This window comes from Branchiostoma floridae, chromosome 17 (assembly GCF_000003815.2).
Source record: "Branchiostoma floridae strain S238N-H82 chromosome 17, Bfl_VNyyK, whole genome shotgun sequence".
Classification (NCBI taxonomy): Eukaryota; Metazoa; Chordata; class Leptocardii; order Amphioxiformes; family Branchiostomatidae; genus Branchiostoma; species Branchiostoma floridae.
Window position 1 is genome coordinate 9,871,767 of NC_049995.1, and position 24,184 is coordinate 9,895,950.

Genomic DNA, 24,184 nt, shown 5'->3' on the forward strand with positions numbered 1-24,184 from the left:
AAGGGAAGGGAAGGTAAGGTAAGGTAAGGTAAGGTAAGGTAAGGGAAGGGAAGGGAAGGGAAGGCTAGGCTAGGCTAGGCTAGGCTAGGGAAGGGAAGGGAAGGGTAGGGTAGAGTCGAGTAGGGCAGAATATAGTAGGTCGTAGGTAATTAGGGCAGGGTAGGGTAGCGTGAATATTTCATAAAACAAGATATTGAAAAGTTGCAATCAGAATAACTAATACATATTTCTCTCTCTCTGCTTGGTACTTAAATCATGCCAACATTTCGATTTCAGCTCAGATCAGCATACGTGTACGACGCTGTGAGTGTTATCGCGAGATCTCTCGATAGTATCGTGAACGGCGAGAGTTGGGACGCTCCTTCAGGGCTGACCTGTGACCTCGGCTCCCCAGTCCCGTGGCATGGCGGGACGGCGTTCTTGAAAAGTTTGCACCAGGTAATAAGCAAAGATCTACGCACGCACAGCCTTGTAGAATAGTGAGTATTTCCTTCGCAAAAAGATTTCGCTTTTGATAGCGTTTGTATGTTTGTATGTTCCGATAGCATACACATTCTTACTAAGGCCAGCTTCACTCCTCTGACAAACTTTTTATACTATCTTATGCTACCGTAGGATCTGCTTGGAGTGGAATAGCAACATTATTTTTAAAGAATATGGATGTTTTTACATTTGATACGTGGCTAGGACATGTGCCCTGTTAAAAATAGTCATATTTTGGCTACTTGGCGGCTTTCCTCGGTACTTGGTATCTTATATTCTGTTTTTTTATATATTCTGTAAAACCTTCTGTTTTAGACAAGCTATGGCCATGTTTGGATAGTAGATAGTTTATTGCTTCAAGCATTTGAAACAACGGGGCCCAAATCGTCTGTCACATTTTCAAGTGCACTGCTATAAAAAGAGGAAAAATGTTTACATTGCTAAATACCATTTCCCTAGCCACATAGATAACTTTGGTTCACCTTCCTCCGTGGGGTAACCTATATCCGTTGCTCTTAAAAACAGAGCATTTTGGGATTGTAAGTCGGCAGATAGTGGTTTCAAACTGTAACATTTGAAAATATCGAAATATTATACTATCGTCCTTTGACTTGATATCCCTAAATACCCTGGTTTTTAAAACAACGGATATAGGTTGCCCCTCGGATAAAGGTGAACTAGCGTTACATACATACATACTGCAGATGAAGAACACAGTGAATGATGATGATAATTATTGTTTGACAGGTCGCGGGGGGCTAACAAATCTAACAGCTCCATTTCTAGCCATAATCTAGGTCATTTTTTAAGGAAACATGCGTTATTTTGTTCCCTCAACCTCAATACATCTGTTGATCATACATGCAGGGTGAAGACATTTTTGGCACATATAGACATTAGGTAATAACCAACCAAGCAAGCGGAAACAGCCTTAAGTGCACAGATAGAGTAAATTCTTAGCCGCGTGAAATGTCGCTGGCGGCAGAGTGTGCATTAATGTCCAACCAATCTGCATTAATGTCCAACCAATCTGCATCAATGCCCAACCAATCATGCGCACGCAAAGATGACTAAATAACCAAGTCAGGAATCGATACCGTGGGCTAAATATGACGGCATTCAGAGAGGAGGAAAATGTCGACCTGATGCTAGTGGCATTATCATATAAATTATGCCGATGCAAGAAAAGACCGAAGACTTATGGCATTAGCGTAACTATGTGCTATGTGTTGATTTCCTCCGCTAGTCTACAAATAAAGTTTTCTTTTGGTACAGATTCTTATCTTTTTTTAACTTTCTTTTATTCTATGTTAACATCTACAGGTAGGTATTTCTTAGTATTTGGGAACGAGGTTAAAAACAATAACCTTCGGCAATAAGTTTGTGTTTTAGTTTATGCCATTTCGTATGTTTGATTTGGTCTGTTTGTTAGTTTCTTGACGAAAATCTAGAAGCTGTAGATACGTGTAGTGCAGTATCAAAGTTATTACTGATAGGGGTTTTGATACGTGAACAAAAAATGATTAAGGAGAAGTTGTCCTATTTAGAGGTTACCACCTGGGTATGTACAGAGACAAACGGTTATGTCTACAGAACATGTGATGTTTAAAAACTACATCATGTTGTCAGCATTTTGTTGGCCTCTTTCTTTACTATTGTAACAGAAATGGGGAGAAAAATACTCTAAAAGTAGCACACGGGTGTCACATCGAACAAGTCATGACCCTTTCTAGTCGTTGACACCCTAGGGTAGGCAGATTTGTACTCTAGTAGGTCACGTATCCGGAAAATACACCATTTTCTTATTTTGGGTCAATCCTACAGTCTGTTCAACAGGTCTATTGTCCATCACAGAATCCGCCTGATTGTCTTGGTTAGAACGGTCACCCTGGCGCCAAGAGCTAGCAACCATGTTATAGGAACTTTGCAAATGTTATTATTACTTTTTGCTGCTGAACTTTCTTCCGGCATACACATACACAGTAAACCTGATAAATTATTACAGCAGCCTTATGGTATTAGTCACGATTAAAAATCCAAAATTGCAGCAAAAAACTTGTAATTATCTATATCTATCTATATCTATATAGCCGGTATAACCGCCGTTCGGCGTAACACACCAGCTAATTGATAAGATATCTTCGTCAGCATTTTGTTGGTCTGTTTATATCACTTGTCTTTTGCAACAAATAAGTCTAAAAGTAGCACACAGGTGTCACATCGAAAAATTTATGTCCCTTGGGAATGGTAGACAGAAAAAAGGCTATAGTCAGCAGGTTACTTGGTCATGTAGCCGGAAAAAGCACAATTTTTCTTAGCCTTATTTGGGGTCAATCCTTCAGTTTGCTCGACAGGTCCATTGTCCATCACAGAATCCGCCTGATTGTCTTGATTACACCGGTCACCCTGGCGCCAAAAGCTACCAACCATGTTTTAGAAACTTTGCAAATGTTATCATTACTCTTTATTGTTGAACTTTCTTCCGGCATTAACATACACATACAGAGTAAACTTAATGAATAATTACAGCAGCCTTATGGTATTATATATTAGTCATGTCAAAAAGTTGTAATTGATAAGCTATCTTTGCCAACATCTTGTGGGTCTTTTGTCCACATTTTGTGGGTTTATATCACTTGTCTTTTGCAATAAATGACTCTAAAAGTAGCACACGGGTGTCACATCGAAAACTTTGTGTCCCTTGCTAATGGCAGAAAAAAAAGGCTATGGTCAGCAGGTTAGTCGGTCGTGTAGCCGGATAAAGCACCATTTTTCTTAGCCTTATTTTTGGGTCAATCCTACAGTTTGCTCAACAGGTCCATTGTCCATGACAGAGTCCACCTGATTGTCTTGATTACACTGGTCACCCTGGCGCCGAAAGTGAACATCCATTTTATAGAAATGTTACCATTATTCTCTTCCATCATAAACATACGAAATAACATGATAACTTAATACTACAGCAGCCTTATGGTATTAGTCATGATTGCAAATAACCAAATCGTAGCAAAAAAAGTTGTAATTGATAAGCTATCTTTGTCAGCATTTGGTGGGTCTGTTTATATCGCTTGTCTTTTGCGACAAATAACTCTCAAAAGTAACACACTGGTGTCACACCAACATCTATATGTCCCTCACTGGTGTTTGACCCGAAAAAAATACTAGGGTTTTTTGTTAAAGTAGGTTATGTAACCGGAAAAAAGCACCATTTTTCTTAGCCTTATTTTCGGGTCCATCCTACAGTCTGCTTAATCCTACAGTCTACTCCATTGTCCATGACAGAATCCACCTGATTGTCCTGATTACACCGGTCACCCTGGCGCCAAGACCTAATGATTTTCTGTAGACTCTATTTAGATTAAGAACAAGATGCTCTAATAATAGATGTCAGTGGTCTACACGCTACAGGGCAGAGGAAACCAGACGAGAAAGCAAAATTGCAAACTCTAAAAGTGGTGTGTGGCCAAAAGGTCACTCTCGAGTTGTGGGTAATGGAAAATGCATTGAAGAGGAAAATTGACCCCCGGCTTGGGATATTAAGAAAGGTTTCGATTGAGAAGGAAAACAAGGCAGATTTTTAGTGGATTTTGAGTTTGACATCTTGACTCCCTCACACGAGATGTCAGAGAAGATAGGCCAACCCTAGCTGTCTATTTTGATGCTCAACCAATAAGAAAGTCAAGTTGACGCTGGCGAAATATCTGAAAATTTACGTTTTTGTTTTTTATTGGTTATACACGGCAATGGAATTTCTTTTATGTTTCATATTTTGACTAAATCGAATAAGCTTATATTATGCATGTTGTTGTTTTTTTTCTTCATTTTTTTCCTGTATGTTCTTAATTTACTTTAATTAAAGATAAATATACTCGAAACTTATGGTTACGTTTCAAAGGGAAAATAATCAGTGAGTTATCTTTTATTTAATGGCAAAACATGTACTTCCCTGTTTGTAAAATTGTTCAATGTTTTTGCGTATGAATATGAAGCAGTAAAAATGCATTACCCCAATGTAAAGAACATCAAATATCAATGAACGTCGGCAACACTAGCTAGTTCACACAGGGAAACCTTTATCCGTCTTTGGTTCAAACTAGGTATTTACTAGGAATATCAAGTCGGTGAACGGTGGTTTCAAAATTTGAAATTTTCAAAATATTTCTGTTAAAAAAACATTGATCATAACGCTAGGTCACCTTTATTCGTTGGGTAACCTATATCCGTTGTTTGTTAAAACTGGGCTATCTTGGAGTATCAAGTAGAAGGACGGCGGTTTCAAATTGTAATATTTTCAAAGCATTGTAGCTTTGAACCACCGTCCGTCAACTTGATATCCCTAGATACGCATTCCTTTTTTACAACGGATATAGGTTGCCCCGCGAATAAAGGTGAACTATCGTTATAGGTTTCCCCAGCGGATAACGGTACCTTTTATTTTGCCAGATCGACAAAGGGAACATCCTGAGTGACAGCTCCACAAACGAGTCAGTGACACGTGCCGACGCCACCTTCCAGATCCTCCAGGTCAAGTACACTACTAACGGTACCACTATGGAACAGGTACGTCACGTCTCCATGGTAACTGATGCCATTTTGGGTCCGCCATGTTGTTTTCATGTGCATAAAGGATCCTAGGACCAGTCTTTGAGATACGCATTAGAGTTTGCCTTGTGTACCATCGATTTAAAATTGCCTACATTTTCTTTTTAGTCATTTACAATTTGTTTTACTATATAAATATAAAGGGTATTACAGGCACGGTAACTTTGGGTATATGCTGCGATTGTATGGTCACCACTATGCAAATGAGTATATGCTAAATTTGCAGCTATATTCAAATTTTAAACTCTGCCTATTTGCATATTTGTAATTCTGCAAAAACGACACCGACCAAACTTTTGGACAACGAATTGCTCTAATACTCACCTATGTATCATTCTAGATCGGCACCTGGGATCCTGTGAACCACCTAGAGATGTTTCAGGTGCCGTACCCGAAAGATGTCGGCTTGCAGAACGTTCGTTTGCGGGTGGTGACTACAGAGGTAATATGCATGCCGGGATATGGTAGAAGGGAAATTCAGTTAAAGCTTCTCAAACATTTACCAACGTGGAATATCTTAGGTATTGCTTTTTTATGTGTATGTTTCAACACTCATTTCTACAAGCTAGGTACATCGGACACAGGAAGTTAGGTTAATGGTTACAAAAAGTGTTATCAAAGGTTACCTACTTTCCTTTTCTATATCTTCCTGCTATATGCACTGTGCTATTATCGTGCCTGTGGCTTTTATTGGCCAATGGAAAAAGACATCGATAGAATCCGTAGTGGTATACTTATAACGAAAAGCAAACTAGAAAACTACGAAAACTATAAACATTTGAAGGAAATGCGAGATATTGTAATTCTTGTAAAAAGCTAATACGAAAACCTTTATGACATTAGAAACAGTGTGCATTGCAACCATACATATTCTTGTCTTATTCGATGACCCCTTATGACTTCGACACACGCGAGTAATATTAATGCTACGTGCGTTCCACAAATTTACAGCTTGACATGTAGAGCAACTTTCAAATTAGCTTTAATTGGCTGTACGTGCTGCAGTGTGCGTTTACACCTAAGGAAAACTTCTAATCAATGCCTGGTTCTCGCCACATCTTTTTGATAATGACTAATTATCCGCTATACTTAATATCCGATAAGTCCTGTCTTGTCAGAATCAATACTACCTTCAAATAATATCGTAAAAATATTTGTATGTAGCTTTGTCTTATATGCAAAACTTATTCTACCTAATTTAGTATTCTGTATGTAGGAAATTGAGAGCATCCCTTTTTGCCTGTTATGTCTATGGATGCAAACAATAAACTAGCTCAAACTTTTCCAGACATGTTATCTTTTCTATTTCAGGCATATCTTTATAGTGTAATGTGTTCCTTGATATTTCTGGTCCTGCAGTTGTTGCCAAACTCTCTCTCCCCCCCCCCCCCCCCAACCCTCTCACTCTCACTCTCATTTACCTCGCCCCCTCTCTTCTTCTTCATCTTCTTCTTCTTCTTCTCCCTCTATACTAACAGTTCTGGGGCTAAAGTTCTAACAACATCTCTTGTTAAGAGAACTATTCGATTTTTGTTTTAAATTTCTTTCAGGATATTCCCTTCGTGTTTAAGTCTGGGGAAGAAGACAACCCAAAGTTCATCGGTTTTTCGATAGACCTGCTGGACGAACTTTCCAAACTGCTCGGCTTCTCCTACGACATCTATGAGGTTGCCGACCGGAAGTACGGGGCCCCAAAGCCTGATGGGAGTTGGAATGGCATGATTGGTGACGTAGTCAATATGGTGGGTATACCATCTGGTATATCGTTAGTATAGACTTTTTTTTGTGTAAATGTAGTGTCATTGACATTATTACCCAGTTCGAAAGTTTATCAAGTTGATTTTAGTTTTTGAAACCATTCAGAAGTAACGTTGATTTATATTTGTATTAGCACAGAACCAAATTTTCAATGTCCAACCCCAGTTCTTCTCAATAAACTAGGAATAGATCACCTGATCTAACTGTATAAAGTGACGTCACTGACGTAGAGGATCGATCATTATTCGACAAGGAATAAAGCTTAACCGTTAAAGATTTGTGTATGAATGTCCAATCATTGAATTGGAAATGTTAATTCAACTTTCAAATACAATTCAATCTCTACAACTGGATTAAATAACAGATATTTCAAATTGTTGTACTCAGTTGAGTTGAGTTGCATTTGAATACTGTTTACCTGGATGTTTAACGTTCAACCTTCTTCGAGAATTGTGTGATACTTTCGGCCTTAAGGTTATTTATAATGTACAATTTTTCCATGTTATCTGAAGGATTTATGACTACATTATAGTGATTGATAGAATGATACAATTTTTGCGACTTTAGATCCGTACACAAAATAAAGCGCTTACCAACAAGTTTTCGATCAGTCCTCTGATCCTTCTTAAGTTGTAATGACCCAAAACCTAAGTCGCACTTCCGGAACGGAAGTGTGACGTCAGTAAAGGGTCAAAGGTGCTTGACAGTCGGTCTCAAAAATTGTATCATTATGTTAACTACGTATACGGTCAAAGATGAACTGATATTCAAGTGCTTGATAGAAGCTTATCATGTGTTCTATTTACATTTTATCACATGTAATATCAGAAAGCACACCTTGCCATCTCGGCCATGACCATTACCACCCAGAGGGAGACAGTTGTGGACTTCCCCAAACGCTACATGGACCAGTCCTTCGGCATTCTTACCAAGAAACCAGAAATCAAGACAAACAACGTTCTCGGCTTCCTAGGTATGTAAAAGAAAGCCTCCCCCTTTAAGAAATACGGTTATCTGCAATAAAGATGTAAAAGAAATTGATGGAAAAACAACACGATTCATGTTCCACGTTTCAAGATATAAAACAACGGTGACTTGAAATAAAGCCGTTTTTTCTGTATATTCTTCCTCAACCAAGTTTTTATCCTTTGCTGCGTTTACCATTACTCTTTGCCCTTCAAGAGTAATGTAGTGGTAGGAGTTATAATCATGATACATCCGTTACCATATAGAAAGATACAAATCCATTAAAAGGAACCATCCCTCTAGTAGCATTACCTGGAAATAGCCTATAAGACAGAACGCTGTAGATTTGTCGTAGATAGGAAAGGATCCAAAAATCCTTGAGGATATGATATTCACGCTTTCTCACGTCCATTTCGAATGACTTATGTAATCGAAAATGTAACATTATAACTGAGATTTGGAGCGTGAAATTGCCAGATGGGAAAGTTACGAGTGCAGTAGACCTTTATATCGAGTTACCCATCTCGCATTCAGTCAGAAATAGAAAGTTGTGGTGCGTTTTTGTCACGCACCATCAAGCACAAAATGTATATGCGGCTGAACTGCTGATCCCTCATAGGATGTAGATATCTTTTGTGGATCGTCGATTAATTTTCACTGCACGGAAACTTTGAATTTCCGGGCGTATACAGGACCGCACACGTCCCGTGAAACCGGGCGTATGCAGGAATTTGCTGACACGACATGTGCAGGTCCTACTTTGATATCCCTATCGTTTGGCAGTACGACAGAGACATTGCAGGGCCCATATATTCCCATACACATGTCTAATTACCGGCTGTACGGGCGAATATGTATATAACTGTTCACGCCTGCACACCCGGTAATTAGATATGTGTATGGAAATATACGGGCCCTGCATATGTCTCTGTTGTGCGTACTGCCAAACGATAGGAAAAGTATCAAAGACCACCTCGTGTGTAAATGGAGAGAATCTGATGTAAATAACACTTTCCTAGAATAGATTTGAGCTAGGATCTCACAAAGCTGAAGTGAGTTAAAGAAAGGAAACATCGGGGAGTTGGAAGCAGTCACAAGTCGACTTCGGATCAGCCACACCAACGTATAGGCCCAAGGGTATTACTTGGCATTGGCTGTATTCAAGCTGATGAAGAAATTGGCACATACTCAAAATGTCGTGCATAATAACCACATCCGTGGAATTTCCAGGTCATAACAAGTAACCCCACATATAGTAGCTTGACAAGTCAAGTGTACATAGAAGCAGATTTAAACATTTTTATACGGCGGGTGGGTACCACGAGTGCCAAAGTTTCGAAATGATGGCGCCATTTTGAATCTGAAGACGTTAGGTAAGGGGACTGTCCACTTCAAAATAGGGGTCCCCTTGTATTAAAAAGGGGGCAAATTATCAATTATCAATTTGGTACAAAATAGGAGGATTCCACATACCATTTTTCCGAGAAAAGAACAGTCAATTCTTGAAGACTAAAAGAGGCATAAGAACCCTTTTGAAAAATCTATCGACGCATGCGTATATAAGTGGCCTTTGGCATGCACCATCGAAAATCTGGATGTAAAGTAGACAGGGCCTGGCTAGATAACGTATAATTTATATGTATCAATTATCCTAGAAAATGGATTTATGATCTCTCTTATAAATTGGTAAGAATCTTGGTCTTGAGAAGGACTTTGTCTGTAGTTTTTTTTTTTTGCTATAGATAAGATAAAAATTCATCGGACTAACAAACTGATACGAGTCTATCATCATCATGAAGACATAGCTGTGCGTGATTTCATGCGGTCATGACTATGTTCATGATTTAACCCTTTCTTGCTCGCCCAAAATTGGACAGTGTGAATTGAGTAATTGCTCAATTACAACCACCGTGACTGTACCTACACATGTTAGATGTGTGTCATCGCTTTGCTCTATATTATCTCGGTCACGCTTTACGCTTTGCATATAATCCAAACGTAGCAACAGATAGTATGTTGTGAATATCAATACTCATTCTTTATAGCATGTATGGTAGAATTCATAGTTTTATTTCATCTAATATCTGTTCTGGATATCGAATCACAAATCATAGTATGTGGAATAATCGTATACATGTATGCATCACCATAAGCTATCTATTTACAATTTTGACATTTGTCCTTGTCCTTTCTGCAAAATATTATGTGGAATTTGAATTTTAAACTCCTGTAATCTTTTAAGCTTGTCGTACATTGAACTCCAAGGTAGATGTTAATATGATGCTCTGGCATCAAATTCATAACACTAGCGTTACCAGTTATATGGTGCAGATATGTACAGAAAGATTTGAAACGGTAACATTGACGTCCTCGGAAGTCGTATGGTTTGGTAGAATGTTCATGATATTTTATGATATTCAACCGCCAACAAGGATCTAAGACAGTCTTTTTTCCGTAGGAAAATATATATTATTTTTGTTCGACATTCGAATGACAACCTCATGATTGCCTTCAATTTGTGATTGATTGTATAACGTTCGTGTGACGAATGTGACTGAACCCAATTAAGTGATGTCGCTACTCATAAGCGCCCCCTATCGGTTCTGTGCAGGACCGTTCAGCGTGTACGTGTGGGGCTGTATCGTGGGGGCGCTATTCACTGTGGGGACGGTGCTGTTCGTGTTAGACCGCATCACACCGCATCTACTGTACAGCGAGGGTGGCAACGAAACGCCAGGAGTCAAACTTAAAGACAGCTTCTGGTTTATCTACAGTTCGTTAGTACAGCAAGGTGAGTATACAACAGCATTTCATTATAGGAAATTAATGAAGAAGCACTGAATATTCAGCCTGCTAATTGATATGCTAAACTTTATAAATGGCTCTACCACTTGATGCAGGGCAAGTGTTGTGAATTAGGTCTAAGTCGATTATTTTATACACAAATGGTATTAGTTCTAACTACGTAATACCACAAGCAAAATATAGTTGGGGATCACCTGGTCGTTTTATATCATTTGATGTTTTGACAGATTTGTAAGCAGTTACATTTACCCTTTTGAGAAAGGCGTAACTGTACTATACACCATCACCAGCCAATATTTCACACAGCTATGGACCAGTGCCATCTTGTGGACTGCACACGAACTGCAAGGCCTCACACTCATGGGCAAAGACAAGTGACCTATCCAAATATGTAGAAAACATGTAAGAAATAGACTGTAAAAAATCACCTACCTGAGGTTTAGTTAATCTTCTATTCTTCTTCTTCTCCGTCGCATGTCACTTTTGGTTCATACTGAAGCGGGCCGTCATTGTTCGCCATGCTGCTCTGTCCGCTGCTATCCGCTGCACCCGCTCCCATGTGCAACCATCTCCGCAAGGTCTCTCCCATTCAACAGTTCTTCTCCACATTGACAGCGTATTCTGATCTCTAACGTATCCAACAACTAAGTGGCCCGGGGTTGCCATGCATTGCATTGTCTGCAATGTCAATAAATCTAAATCTAAATCTAGTGATTTCGAGCTGAACATATCGCCATTATTGGCGGCAATCCTACTCACACCACCTGATAACCTTTGACCCCGATATACAAGACCTGATGACATACAAACTGCACTTCCTTCACAATTTACTGGACACTCGAAACATGGATAAAAGCCTATTTTTGTAACAAAATCAAGTTGCCAGAATACTTACTTATATTATCCACTTACTTATATTTCACACAACGGTGTCCCAGTGCTATCTATCGGATTGCATACGAACTGCAAGGCCTTACACTAATAATTCTCCCCACAGGTTGGGACTGGAGCCCACAGTCCTTTTCCTGCCGGTTACTGAGCGGCTTCTGGTGGCTGTTTTGTCTCATCATCATATCTACCTACACCGCAAACCTGGCAGCCTTCCTCACGGTCACCCGGATGGAGACACCGATCAAGTCTATAGACCAACTGGCATCGCAAACGGTTTTACCATACGGAACGGTCAGGTAGGTGTTTCAAATATGGAGTTCGTTGGCCTCAACTGGGCAAACACGTCGTATTGTTTTTTCCCCTTTGGCAACCCAGATGGAGACATCAATCAAGTTTTTTTTAACCAACTGGGGTCGTAAAATGGGCTAACCGTACGAAACGGCTAGGTAAGTGTTTCAAACATGGGTGTTCTGGCCTCAACTGGGCAAACATATCGTATTGTCTTTTTCACGGTAACCTGGATGTGGACGCAAGTCAAGTCTATTGACAACTAATATCACAAATGGCCTTACCGCATAGAACGGATAGGTAGGTGTTTCAAACATGGGTCTTCTGGCCTCAACTTGGCAAACATGTCACATTAGCTTTTTTCATGGTCATCTAGATCGAGACAACGTTAGTTTATCTAAAACTAACAACCTAAAGCGGTCGTATCTTACGGAGTGATTTGCATTTGGCAGGTAATTAAAACGATGGGCGTAACATGGGCCATGCATGTCGAGTGTGTGTTCCTTGTGCCTTGTGGTCGCCAGAACGTGGGAACTGTAAAAGTCTATCTCCGGGCCTAACATGGTCAAATATGTCGTATTGATGTCAAAAGAGCAAACTGATTAACAGGATAACAGATTACAGAATCATGTTAAGACAGAATGATTTACTTTTAGTTTAGCAAATGGTTACAATGCCTTAAAGGCTCTGAATGAAATGACGCTTTGTTTTGTTTTTCAGTGACACCAGCCTAACGACAACGTTACAGTCGTCTGACATCGACGTCTACCAGAAGATGTGGCGGTTCATGAACGGCAGCGACCCGCCCACGTTTGTGGAGACGGCCGATGAAGGTTAGTACGGAACACTAGTTTATCTTTTTCCATAGAATAGCCTATATCCATTGTACTGTTAAAAAATATCATTCTAAAATATAGCATTTTTTAAAGACACAGTCCGACCAATTAAAATCCCTAAATTCCTGTACAGCGGAGCTAAGTTACTTATGAAAATAAATTAGCGTCACATACAAACGTCGACCAACAACGCAACACTGCTTCAGTATTGTTGCCGTTGTTTAAAACAACCTGTAGTCAACATAATTATATTTCAGCCATACATAGTATGGTGAAATATATTGTATTCGTAATGTTTCTTTCTTTCTTTCTTTCTTTCTTTCTCCTGTCAAATCTTCAAAGTGATTCATCTCCGCCGTTCCTGGACCGAATGACCTGAAATTCGGCACAGGGGTAGAGTGGGCCAATACCTTGATGCTTTTTTCCCATTTTTTTCATATCTGCCTCTAAAATGATTTTATTGAGATTTTTTGGTCAATTTTAGACCAAAACTGTATATTTTGGCCCCTGTACCCTGGTATTACAACCAAATGAGCTGAAATTTGACAGAGATGTGCCTTGATAATGCCCCAATATAAATTCGATAATACTTTTGGTGTACAGTACAACAAAATGCTTATTTTTGCGATTTTTTGACCAATTTTTGACCAAAAAAGGACACTTTTGGCTCCTGTACCTTGGTATTGCAACCGAATGAGCTGAAATTTAACACAGATGTGCCTTGATAATCCCTTCACATAAATTTAATAACACTTTTGGTGTACAGTGCAACAAAATGCTTATTTTTGCGATTTTTGGCCAATTTTTGACCAAAAAAGGACACTTTTGGCTCCTGTACCCTGGTATTACAATTAAATGACCTGAAATTTGGTATAGATAGGCATTAGATACTTGGTAACAAGATTCAAGTAAATTTTTTTGACATAAACAACTTTAAAATGATTAATTTTGGCACTTTTCTGAGGGGAAATTTGTTTTCTTTTGGCCTCCTGACGTGACCTTCCGTGACCCCGCACAGAGCCACACCTGTGCGCGTCAGCCGGAGAGTTAATTGAATCAAAGACCTAGCCAATCAGCGAAGAGGAGGCCAAAGGCTAATTAATATTCATAAGCGGGGCCTCATGATCCCGTATATAGCAGTGTTCCCGCCAGGGGGAGCGAAGCCCGCCTAAGGCTCTCGCATTTTAGACTATTCAGAAGGCTTTATATTGTATCAGTTCTTAGGGGCATATCTATGATAATCGCAGCAGTCACTTAACTTCTCTTCAGGAGTTTAGCGTAACACTATTTCAGGTCAAACCGTCAAAGGCAACTAAAAACAAACTTTAACGTTACTGAGTTCAACAGTACTTATAACTTGTTATCCGAAGTTGAAACGCTAGCGATGGTATTTTCGCTGCGCTGTTAGCTCCGTGCGACTGTTGTTGACGGTCTTATAACGGTATATTTTGCACCCCTGTACCCTGGTATGAGTAACATTTGGTATAGATAGGCATAAGATAGTTGGTAAAATGATCCAAGTAAAATTTTTGGCATAAAGTACTGTAAAAGGCTTGATTACAGCACTTTTTTTAGGGGAAATTGGTTTTCTTTCGTTCTCCATGCCATGACCTTTCGGACGTTCACCCCACAGAGCCGACATCTGCACCTGCGTCTAGCCGGCAGGAAGAGTTAATTCAATTAATGGTCCAGCCAATCAGCGAAGAGGAAAGCGAAGGCTAATTAATATTCATAAGCGGGACCACACAATACGTTAACTTGAAGACTCAGGCCGTACAGACTTCTCGCCAGGATTTTTTCAAAGCGTCGGACAGGGGTCCGGGGGCCGCCGAATGTCCCTGGCGGGGTCCAGGGGCAGGGCCACTGTGGGGGGGACCCAGGTGGGCGAAGCCCCCCCCCCCCCCGGAAGCTCTTGCATTTTAGACTATTGAGAAGGCTTCTTTTATCAGTTTTTTAGGGCCATATCTACGATAATCGTAGCAGTCACTTACTTCTCTTCAGCAGTTTGACTTTAAAATATTTCGGGTCAAAGCTTCAAAGACAACTAAAACCTCATAAACAACAAACTTTACTTAGCTCAACAGTATACAAAAATATTGTACGGGTTGCCATCCTTAGTTGAAGCGCTTATTTATAGCGCTAGTATCTTCGCTGCGCCGTCAGCCGCCGGGCGACTTTTGTTGACGGTCTGATATCCCTACGTCGCCGCCTCGCTGATATTCCCACGGACATGTTTCAAGAAAAATACCCAGCAAAAAACGCTGTTCTGCGTCAAATTCTATTCTATAAAACATGTGGGACTCAGTGTTACAGTATAAATATTTTGTAGAAGCACCGCTGTAGGAAAGAAGGTCCAAGCAATGTAAAACATCACGTAGCATGAAGTTCGCTGTCAACTGGCACACAGCACATGACTGTTTGAAACTCTAAGTCTAATCAACAGCCGTGTTTGATTGATAGCCGGCGGTCCTTTGATGAAGTCGGCGGAAGGTGCGTTAGTTAGAAAATCTGCGTTTAGTTTTGATACGTAATTATAAGTTAGACAGTGGCGAGAATGATTATTTTCTCATCAATATTTCTCTTCAGAATTATTTGAACTTAATTGTACATCTAAACAATTGGCTTACCTGTGCAATGTTTATATGATTAATGATCAGTGTACTGAAATCATGTGTAACGTATGGCTCCTAGTCAATAGATCAGCATTTTCTCTATAGTGACCACCTGTCTGTAGTGGCCACATTTCTATCACTGGACTGGAACTTGCGAAAACTGCTGTATTTTCTCCAGAGCAAATGTATGTGTTCCTATTGCTGTTGTTGTTTGACATAAACTTTGAACATTTAAATTGTAAGTAACTTTAAACTGCCAGAGTTTCAGCCCAATAAAACACTCTCAGCGCCAGGGTATGAACAGACTGACCAGACAGACGAAAATAAATCCTCGAACAAGGTTCAATCGTATCTTCCGGGTCTGGCAGGAAGTTGTTAAACTAAAATAAGAATAGGCTCGATGGCTGATTGCATACAAAGTAAAACAGTTTAACAGTTTTACAGCTTGAAGAAAACAAACGCTCCTACAGTACCTGCACCTGCTTGATAATTATTAAATCGTATGCCCTACTTGAATAAAAAAAGTTCACTGCAATAATAAATGTACCCACATCACAAGGAGCTTATACTTTTTTAAACTTACACCTAGTTATCGTACTGAAAATTGTTAATGACATTACATGAAGTCATTCAACAATTTTCAGTCATGATGAAAATTTTCTGAATGGAAGGTGTGATTATTGTCATTTTCTGAAAAATAGAAGCAAGCTCTGTTTTTACCTGGAATCAATTCACAATACCAGTCCACTTTGGGGGATAATGTACTGTTAAGAGGATGTTCCATTTTTGCGCAGGGGTGATTTGGAACAGTCCAATGTTGCGTGGGAAGGGGTATGGCTGAAATATGCTGTATTTGCTCTTAAGCAAATGTCGGCCTTTCTAGTCTTTAATTATTTTTTTGTAGCATTCAGAAGAATATCTAAAGGCTATTGAACAAATTTGCGCTGCCATGCAATAGTAAATGTCAGTTTGTCTAGAGGTTAAACGCATATACATTTGTAGTAACACATTCTTTGTAGTAGATAATAAACACCTCTGTCTAAAAGTCGCTGAATTACAACTTGCTAGTCTCTACTAGACTCCCGCCTGGTCACATAGTATTAGGGGACGTTGGCCAAGTTAGGAGTTAATTGGCCTAGAAGTGTTGGTTGGCCTGGCAGAATAACTTCTCTGGCCGGCTGACTCCCCTAGCCTACTGTAGACTCAATTTGTCCAATTTCTACTATTAGACCACCGAACCGTGGAGCCTGGTAGATGCTAAGAACTTGCTCACGCAGAAAGATTTCAATGCTGACAATATGTCTGGCGATAAGATTTATACTAACCATAACTCTTTGTGGTGTAAATTCATATTTTCCAACTCATATTACAAGGTTTTGAACGTGTTCGGGAAGGAAACTACGCGTTCCTGTGGGACGTCGCCATTATTGAACACGTGGCGCTGAACGACCCCACCTGCAGTCTCATGACGTCAGAGAGCCACTTCTACGAAAGGGGTTATGGGATAGCTCTCCAGCAAGGGTCACCTTACAGAGAGGACTTCTCTTTTGGGTAAGTCCAGTTCATAGACTGAACTTAAGAAGAATTCAGAAGTAAGCATCCATATTCATAATCCATATTCATAATCATCAAGAGTTGTTTTCTTTCTGTCTGTAAGCGTGAAAAGCTGTAGATGGAATTTACTAGCCTCTTTTAAGAGCTCTTATATTTTTTGGTCGTTAAAGGTACAGGTTGAAATGAAATGTCTTCTACCATATAAAAATACTGTAAAAAAGTGTTTTAAATCTTTATCACGATGTCATTTTCCCAGCATTCTACAGCTTCAGGAGAACGGTGTTCTTGAAAGGCTGAAGGATAAATGGTGGCCGAAGCTGGGCAAGTGTTCCCTGTCCACCTCTCACACCAAGACTGTGGCCACGGAACTCGGCTTGGACAGTTTCGCCGGCGTCTTCTATGTGCTAATGCTCGGGACTCTACTATCCGTGTCCGTCTGTTTCGTGGAAATCTTGATCTATATGCGAAAAGGGGGAGACTACGATTGGAATATGGTAAGATGGTACATCTTTTTCCTACATCTAATCACTTGCTTGGAAACACGGGACACTGATCTATCCCAGATGTACTCCATCCCAGAAGCGTTTTCTTGGATATAAGCACATCTGGGATGCAGGCCTATCCCAGATGTGCTCCTATCCTAGAAGCGCTTCTGGGATAGAAGGCGTTTTGGGGTATAACAATTTTCATGAGCCAAAATTATAACATCGTTATAACGGTATTTTACTTTTAAATGTTGGCTTAAAGGGAAGGTCCTAACTAGTAGTATCTTCTCAATCTTTCAGCTCACCTGTAGAAAAAGAAGAAAGCCCCCAAGAGACGAGACAGCCGACACCCTTGTGGAGGTACATCGGCGTGAAAACGGGAACGTGCAGGTCACCACTACCGTGGAGTTCCCTCCCAAAGCCAGCACCGTCCCCTCTAGCATCATCCACAGAGACTCCAGAAATAACCTAAACGGCCCGGAAAACTTCAAGTGCACAACGTTGTAGCTTTTTGGAAGGAAATATTGCTGTATCCGCGTATAATTTTATCCGGTTGGAAAAATACTTTAAAAACAGAGTTCTTTTTTCAAAACCAATATATAAGTACCATCACAGCTGACGCTATCCTTGCTTGTACATATGGCAATTGTGTGCGTTTGGGAACGCATACATGACAATATTATACGTTTGGAACCGCATTGTTTGCAGCGACACCTAGCTGCAGTTCGGAATGAAACCAGTTTAGGGTATTTCGCTGCCTCCGGAAGGGAACAGACGGTCACCCAAGCATATGCCTGTGATTGTACATATATTTTGGCTGGAAATAAAAGAGCCTGATATCTAAGATGACACCGTTGAAATTACGTAACTTCAACGTCACACCATTTTCTTGGGTCCAGTACTTAGTCTGTTGGGGCTGGCCAGTGCACTTCAAACTAATTGTAACAATCGGTACCAAACTTAATGCTTACCGATTATACTGTAGTTATTTAAAAGGCGGTAGCTATCAAAAGTGCAATAGCTTCTGCGTTCTTTTTTGTTTAAAGGCTCCGACTTAAGATTGGTATAAACCTAGTCGCGTTTTGGGACCGCATCGTTCCCGCAACACCACCTTGCGACAAATAGTAGTAGTACAGTCTTTTCAAGCTCCTAGAAATGTATCATTTTTGGTTGATGTATAAACGTCGGTCAGACAATTTTTTCTTCAGGCTGTGTCACTAGAACATACCTTTCAGGCTTTTCATTGTTTTGCTTTCGGTATGTTGTATCTAGAAACGAATAGTTTCATGACATAACAGGCTGCTCATCGACTGGGAAACCAAAGAGAACATGTTTGGAAAGTGGGGAGGAAAAGACATTACTTGATCACCTCGGATGTATAAGAAGAACGCCATGCTTATTGACAGTAGCTGCCTTGCACCCATTGCTAGTACCACTCTATTCATGCCGCGAACATGTGTTAACGAAAACGAGGCTTGAAGTGAAAACATGTTGCAAAACAAAATGGCGTCGTCGAGTTATACTAATAACTTTGTAGCTCAGTTTTGCATCATTCTTTGAGAATAAAACTTGTGACCGTCTTTTTCAGAGAATAAATTCGTCCATATTGGATGTATTAATTGATATCAGAAATGTAGCATTGTTATTGGGACATTATTCAGTAGTATCATATCAAGGGAATAATTTGCCAACGGTTAGGTATGAACACTAAGTAATGTCGTTTACCCAACTTTAGCTAGATAGAACACTGATAGACAATACAAGTTTGATACTTGGGATAAGAGTAAATAGGTTACGTAAAATATATCTTCTTCTGTTTTTCACCTAATGTGGATGAATACAATTAAGTTTCTGTGAAAGATGTCCTTTAAATAGTCTTGATTGTTTGCTCTGAGAAACAAACACATAAACAAGGTACATGTATGTTTTTATGGACAAAATATCATCGTCGCTAAAATAAGCAGTTACCATTTTTCAATGTTCATGATAAAGATAGAAATTGAATACTGAATCGGAAAGCACAAAAAGGTGAATTATACAGTTAATAGAATTTTTCATCAATTAGTGACTGTTATTAAAGGTAAGCATACGTATGCTTACCTTTCATAACAGTCACTGATTGATGAAAAATTTTCATCTTGCTTTACGTCCAAGTGAGCATATTTCTAAAAAAAGAGAAAGATATAAGCAGTGTAAAAAGAATTGCGAGCAATTTTACAAAGATACCATAAGTGCTTGATCACTGCCTTTTCCACGAACAACTCCCCCCCCCCCGTCCATGCATTGATATTGTATCTGTATGTCTGTAAATATACAGTCTATATACCCATAATTGTGTATGAAAAACAAACCAGATAGAACAATGATATGGGGCTGAAATGATATGGTCAATATAATGCAACAAATCAATAGTCTGGTAGTACAACAGATTATTCCTTTCTATTGCTGTACTTTTGAAGATAGTAAAAAAGTAGTTGTACATCTGTCGTTGTATATTGCTCCCTGGGTTCATATAAGAATAAAACATATTTGTGGAAACATGCTCTATCTGTCGCCATCTTTATCACATGTACGAAAACCTACAAAAAAAATCCGTCAAAAATATTTTGTAGTAGACTATAAGTAGACTATAAGTGTAGTCCACTAAAATGTATTCCATCAAATATACAAATAAGGTTTTAATTTGAATAACATTATTTACTTTCTGTCACTCTACTTTGTGAACATGATTTACATAGGAAAGATTCACTCCCACACCAAAAACACGGCTTGCTCTGCCCTGGACTGATTAATGAGTAGTTCTACCTCCTCCGTTTTTTATTTCCTGTCACTTCATCAAGTCCGACTTTTGCGACCATCTTCATAGTCACTGTAAAGATCCACCACCCCCAACAAGGTTACCTGTCGTTGAGTTTATTCCTTTTGATCCACAGTCTGGACTGAAAAATCCACAGCCGTGAAGTATAACACAGTAAAGTCCAATTAAGTACGTAAAGTGTGGAGTCCAATAACGTTAAGTCCACGGCCATAGAGTTTAACAAAGTAATACCCACTGCATTGGAATCCATGAACGCAAAGACCACGTGTACGGCCTTAAACTGTCCAATAAAGTAATTAATGGGAGTCCGTGAAGTCCAACACATGGAATACACCGCCGTAAAGTCCACGACTGAGGACTAATGTAGTACCGTGCACGTGCCCGCCCATAGAAGTGCCACCTACATTATCTCTTTAATATAAACGATATCTATGGAGTGCGGAGATAATCAATTCTTTTTTTTTTTAAATATGCTCTTTTAAACAAGTGTTTATTTCCTCAAGTTGAATAAGAGACTCCCGGCCTTCAATCGATTGTTCACCCCAACATCTGCTCGGAGACCTTATTCAATTTCTTTTCACAATTTGGCTTGCTACGTGCTCTTCCATTCATGCGTTTGTATAATAAAGATACAGACACTATAAATTGACAGGAATAATAAATGTTATGTTTATTGACTGTTAAATGACAGCTACAGTAAACTGTACTTTTATCCTCAATATGAGTACAAAATTACAAATTCATTTAAGATTAAAACCGATGATTATACTGTGAAGGAATTAAAGTTAAAGTAACTATAAGAATGATAATACCTACTGGCCTGTTACGTTATAAATGTAGCTTTATTCCATGAATAGTGTCATGTATATAATACGTATGTTATGTAGTATCAAACCGTATTCGTTAAAGCATGTAGAAGACAATAAAAAGTAGAAAGGGTATTGCTAAACGTTGCGTTCCGTTTCATGCAACTAAATTGCACAATTTTCTATTTCAAATGCTAACTGTATCGATTTGCATAATATAAGCAATGTCCATTCGTGCATTGTTAATGTCTAAGGACCTTCACCTTTGACATACTACCCACAATTCCTGTCGCCATGCATGCGTACTTTGAAGTGTGAATTTGCTTATTAATATTACGGAATGAGTCTACGGCGCAGAAGATAAGATCGACCAGTAGATTATGTTAACGAGCAGGTACAACACCGGGAAGGCAATACGAGAGATGAAGTCTAGCTTCGACAACTTGCCGCCTAGTTTCTGTCCTAACGAGGATTGCCCGGGCTTCACGAAGTCAGTCATCGGGATGGTCTCAGTACCGCCCTCGGGCCTACCCACGCCGTCGTCCGAAGACATTTGGTCCTCGTTGCGTTGGAAGAACAAGACGGCAACGGTCTCGAGAATGGCGAGGAAGATCAATGCAGTATCGATGGCCATCCATACGTCCATAAGCGTCATGTAAGCGACCTGAGTATGATTCAGAACAATTTGACATTTGTGTTTTCTTTTGTCTTGTGTAATCTTTAAAGACATCGCATAAATCTTGGTACTTAAAAATTAAACAAAGTTATTACATTTTATAACACACACACACACACACGATCACTCTCTCTCTCACACACACACACACACACACACACAGACAAACACACACACACACACACACACACACACACGCTTACAACCAAATGAATGGCACCGCAAACAACTTTTTGGCAAAATAAAAACATTTACGTTTGATAGCAGCAGGGCTCTGGGCAGTGCCGACAGCGCCATGTGACCGAGGAGGAGAAGGATGCCGATTAACATGCGCGCATGCGCAAAACGAATTGGTAACCAGAACGAGATCCAGGACGAGATGACCAAGAGGATGCTGGGTATTTGGAACATGACCACGTGACCACCCATGTTACGACGGAAGGTCAGTGAGGCCGCCAGCTTCTGGTAAACTCCTGAAAGAAAAACACAAATTTTATCAGAATCTCGAATAAATCATCTAAAACAAACTCTCGATCTGGTCGTTACAGATTACTAGTATTTTTAGAAGGACCACCAAATGAACCTTCCCTTGCAACACAGGGTTTAGTCACGAAAAGTAATCGCTTAAAAATACATCTCGAACCTCAAGTTTTTACCAAGATTGCAAAGCTGGTTGTCAGTTTTATTATTGATGAAAAAATAGCAGGATTTTTTCTCAGGTGTTTCATAGAACTACGGCCCAAAGATGGAAATAAGGCGCAAAGTATAGACATTATCACAAATTTTTGGCATGATTCAAAATTACGCACCTTATTTTACTATTTACGTAGTGACTACGCATTCTCCTTTTTTTCTTAAAAAAAAAACAACTAAAAAAAAACTACACAATCTGAAGCAACTTTTTCCAGAAAAAGGTCCCTTTCCGTTATTAAACAACTGCGTTATGTTGAAGTCACTGACCTGTGGAAAAGGCATTTTGTCTTGTTGATGTGTTTATTGTAGAGAGATTGAACTGGGGAATGCCGAGGTCTGTGTCCACATTGATGGGATCTCCGTCCATCCACATCAACGCTATGTCATTTTTTGTGAGGGAGTCTGTTTGATGAAGACATACAATAAGAAAATGTTTGTTTTCATCTAATTAAAAAAAATCAATTCTTGATAACTACAGATCGTTAGTAGATATTAATTTGCGCAACCATGAGTTTGTAGCTTTCATCATTATGCACATGAAAATCATAGTTTCATTGCAGTAGTATGTACAAAGGAGCTGTAATTTGTCACAAAAAAAATATTAGGGGCAATAAAACCTGATGACGTCATCAATTTGGCCCCCCAAAAAATTAGATTTAGAATTTTTTTATGCCCATCCATCAATATTCATTACGCCTCAATTATTTCTTAATTCATTAATGAGAAAACAATGGAAGGTCAAAATGCCAATTTAGCCAACCAAAATACCTTAACAAAACGTCAGCTGGGTACATGTACATGTAACGTTTAGATTGAATACCAATTATAACAGTTGAAAAATGTAATCCATTCTCTTCTGTATGGGTACTGCTAGCAAATAATTTTGTTAGTGTGTTTTCTTCGTAATTTGTTTGTGTTGTATACCTAGTAAGCCACAGCATGATGTAACACATCAGGTTTGTACTCAAGAGTACAAGCTTCATATGAAGATGTAAGCAGCACATCCGGGCAAATATACATTTGCTCGTTCTACTCACATGTACACCGGAAAGAACCCCTACTCTTATCTATAAGTGTGGTGGGTTCTTCAACGTGCTCTAGATGTGGCTTTCGTAAAATATGGGACCTCTCTTTCTCTCTCTCTCTCTTTATTTTATCTGTCTCTCTCCTTTCCCCCCCTCTCTCTCTCTCTCTCTTCCCCTCTCTTTCCCCCTCTCTTTCTCTTTCTCTCTCTCTGACCCCTCTTTCCCTCTCTTTCTCTCTTTCTCTCATCTCTCTCTTTCCCTCTCTCTTTCTCTCCCCCTCTCCCTCTCCCTCTCTCTCTTTCTCTCTCATTCTCTCTTTCTCCCTCTCTTTCCCTCTCTCTTTCTCTCCTCCCCTCAATCTCTCTCTCCCCCCTCTCTCACATATACTTACAGCTCTCTAAGTTAAAACTGCACACTTGGGTGTCGGCTGGAAACCTCTGCATGTTCAAAGGACACCGGACGTCCACAGATACTCTGAAAGTGGGACAGACACTGTACAGTTATACTTCTGCACTGGGTTCATAAAGGAGAATTAGTTTTTCAAACCGTACTGTATATGTAGACTAGCTGTTGAAGCAATTGCATACTGCACTGTACAGGTGTTACGAGTATATATTGGAAACGCGTGTTCGCTTATGTAAGGAATTTATAGTGGAATACTGTGACGAAAACCATGAAAATGAAACAAGCGTGAAAGTTTCATACAAATATAACGTTAAATATGAAGTTACATAATACAGACATTTCTTTGTTAAAATACCTGTATGAAATGGCCAGTATGAAAAATTGTAGGCTTGCTTTGAAATTTAGAGGCTTTTAAGATTGTGTCCATTAGCAGTGATACAAATATGTACATGTAGTCTTCTGGATATAAAGTACACACATG

The 24,184-nt window shown here is 39.5% G+C and overlaps 2 protein-coding genes across 2 annotated transcripts in view; one reads left to right on the top strand and one right to left on the bottom strand.

The window, feature by feature from the left end:
• LOC118405050 (glutamate receptor ionotropic, delta-1-like) overlaps positions 1 to 18,334 on the top strand; it is a 68,149-nt gene extending 49,815 nt beyond the window's left edge. The window contains exons 8-18 of the mRNA XM_035804450.1: positions 277 to 438; positions 4,927 to 5,043; positions 5,426 to 5,527; positions 6,636 to 6,827; positions 7,672 to 7,816; positions 10,421 to 10,600; positions 11,612 to 11,801; positions 12,514 to 12,626; positions 16,615 to 16,792; positions 17,052 to 17,289; positions 17,581 to 18,334. Of these exons, the coding sequence (XP_035660343.1) occupies positions 277 to 438; positions 4,927 to 5,043; positions 5,426 to 5,527; positions 6,636 to 6,827; positions 7,672 to 7,816; positions 10,421 to 10,600; positions 11,612 to 11,801; positions 12,514 to 12,626; positions 16,615 to 16,792; positions 17,052 to 17,289; positions 17,581 to 17,787 (1,824 nt within the window). The 3' untranslated portion in view covers positions 17,788 to 18,334. The remainder of the gene's footprint in view (positions 1 to 276; positions 439 to 4,926; positions 5,044 to 5,425; positions 5,528 to 6,635; positions 6,828 to 7,671; positions 7,817 to 10,420; positions 10,601 to 11,611; positions 11,802 to 12,513; positions 12,627 to 16,614; positions 16,793 to 17,051; positions 17,290 to 17,580) is intronic.
• A 2,409-nt stretch (positions 18,335 to 20,743) lies between these two features.
• LOC118405170 (gamma-aminobutyric acid receptor subunit rho-1-like) overlaps positions 20,744 to 24,184 on the bottom strand; it is a gene marked incomplete in the record, with an annotated part of 10,329 nt that continues 6,888 nt past the window's right edge. The window contains 4 exon segments of the mRNA XM_035804592.1: positions 20,744 to 21,568; positions 21,836 to 22,053; positions 22,541 to 22,675; positions 23,690 to 23,772. Coding sequence (XP_035660485.1) covers positions 21,251 to 21,568; positions 21,836 to 22,053; positions 22,541 to 22,675; positions 23,690 to 23,772 — 754 coding nt within the window.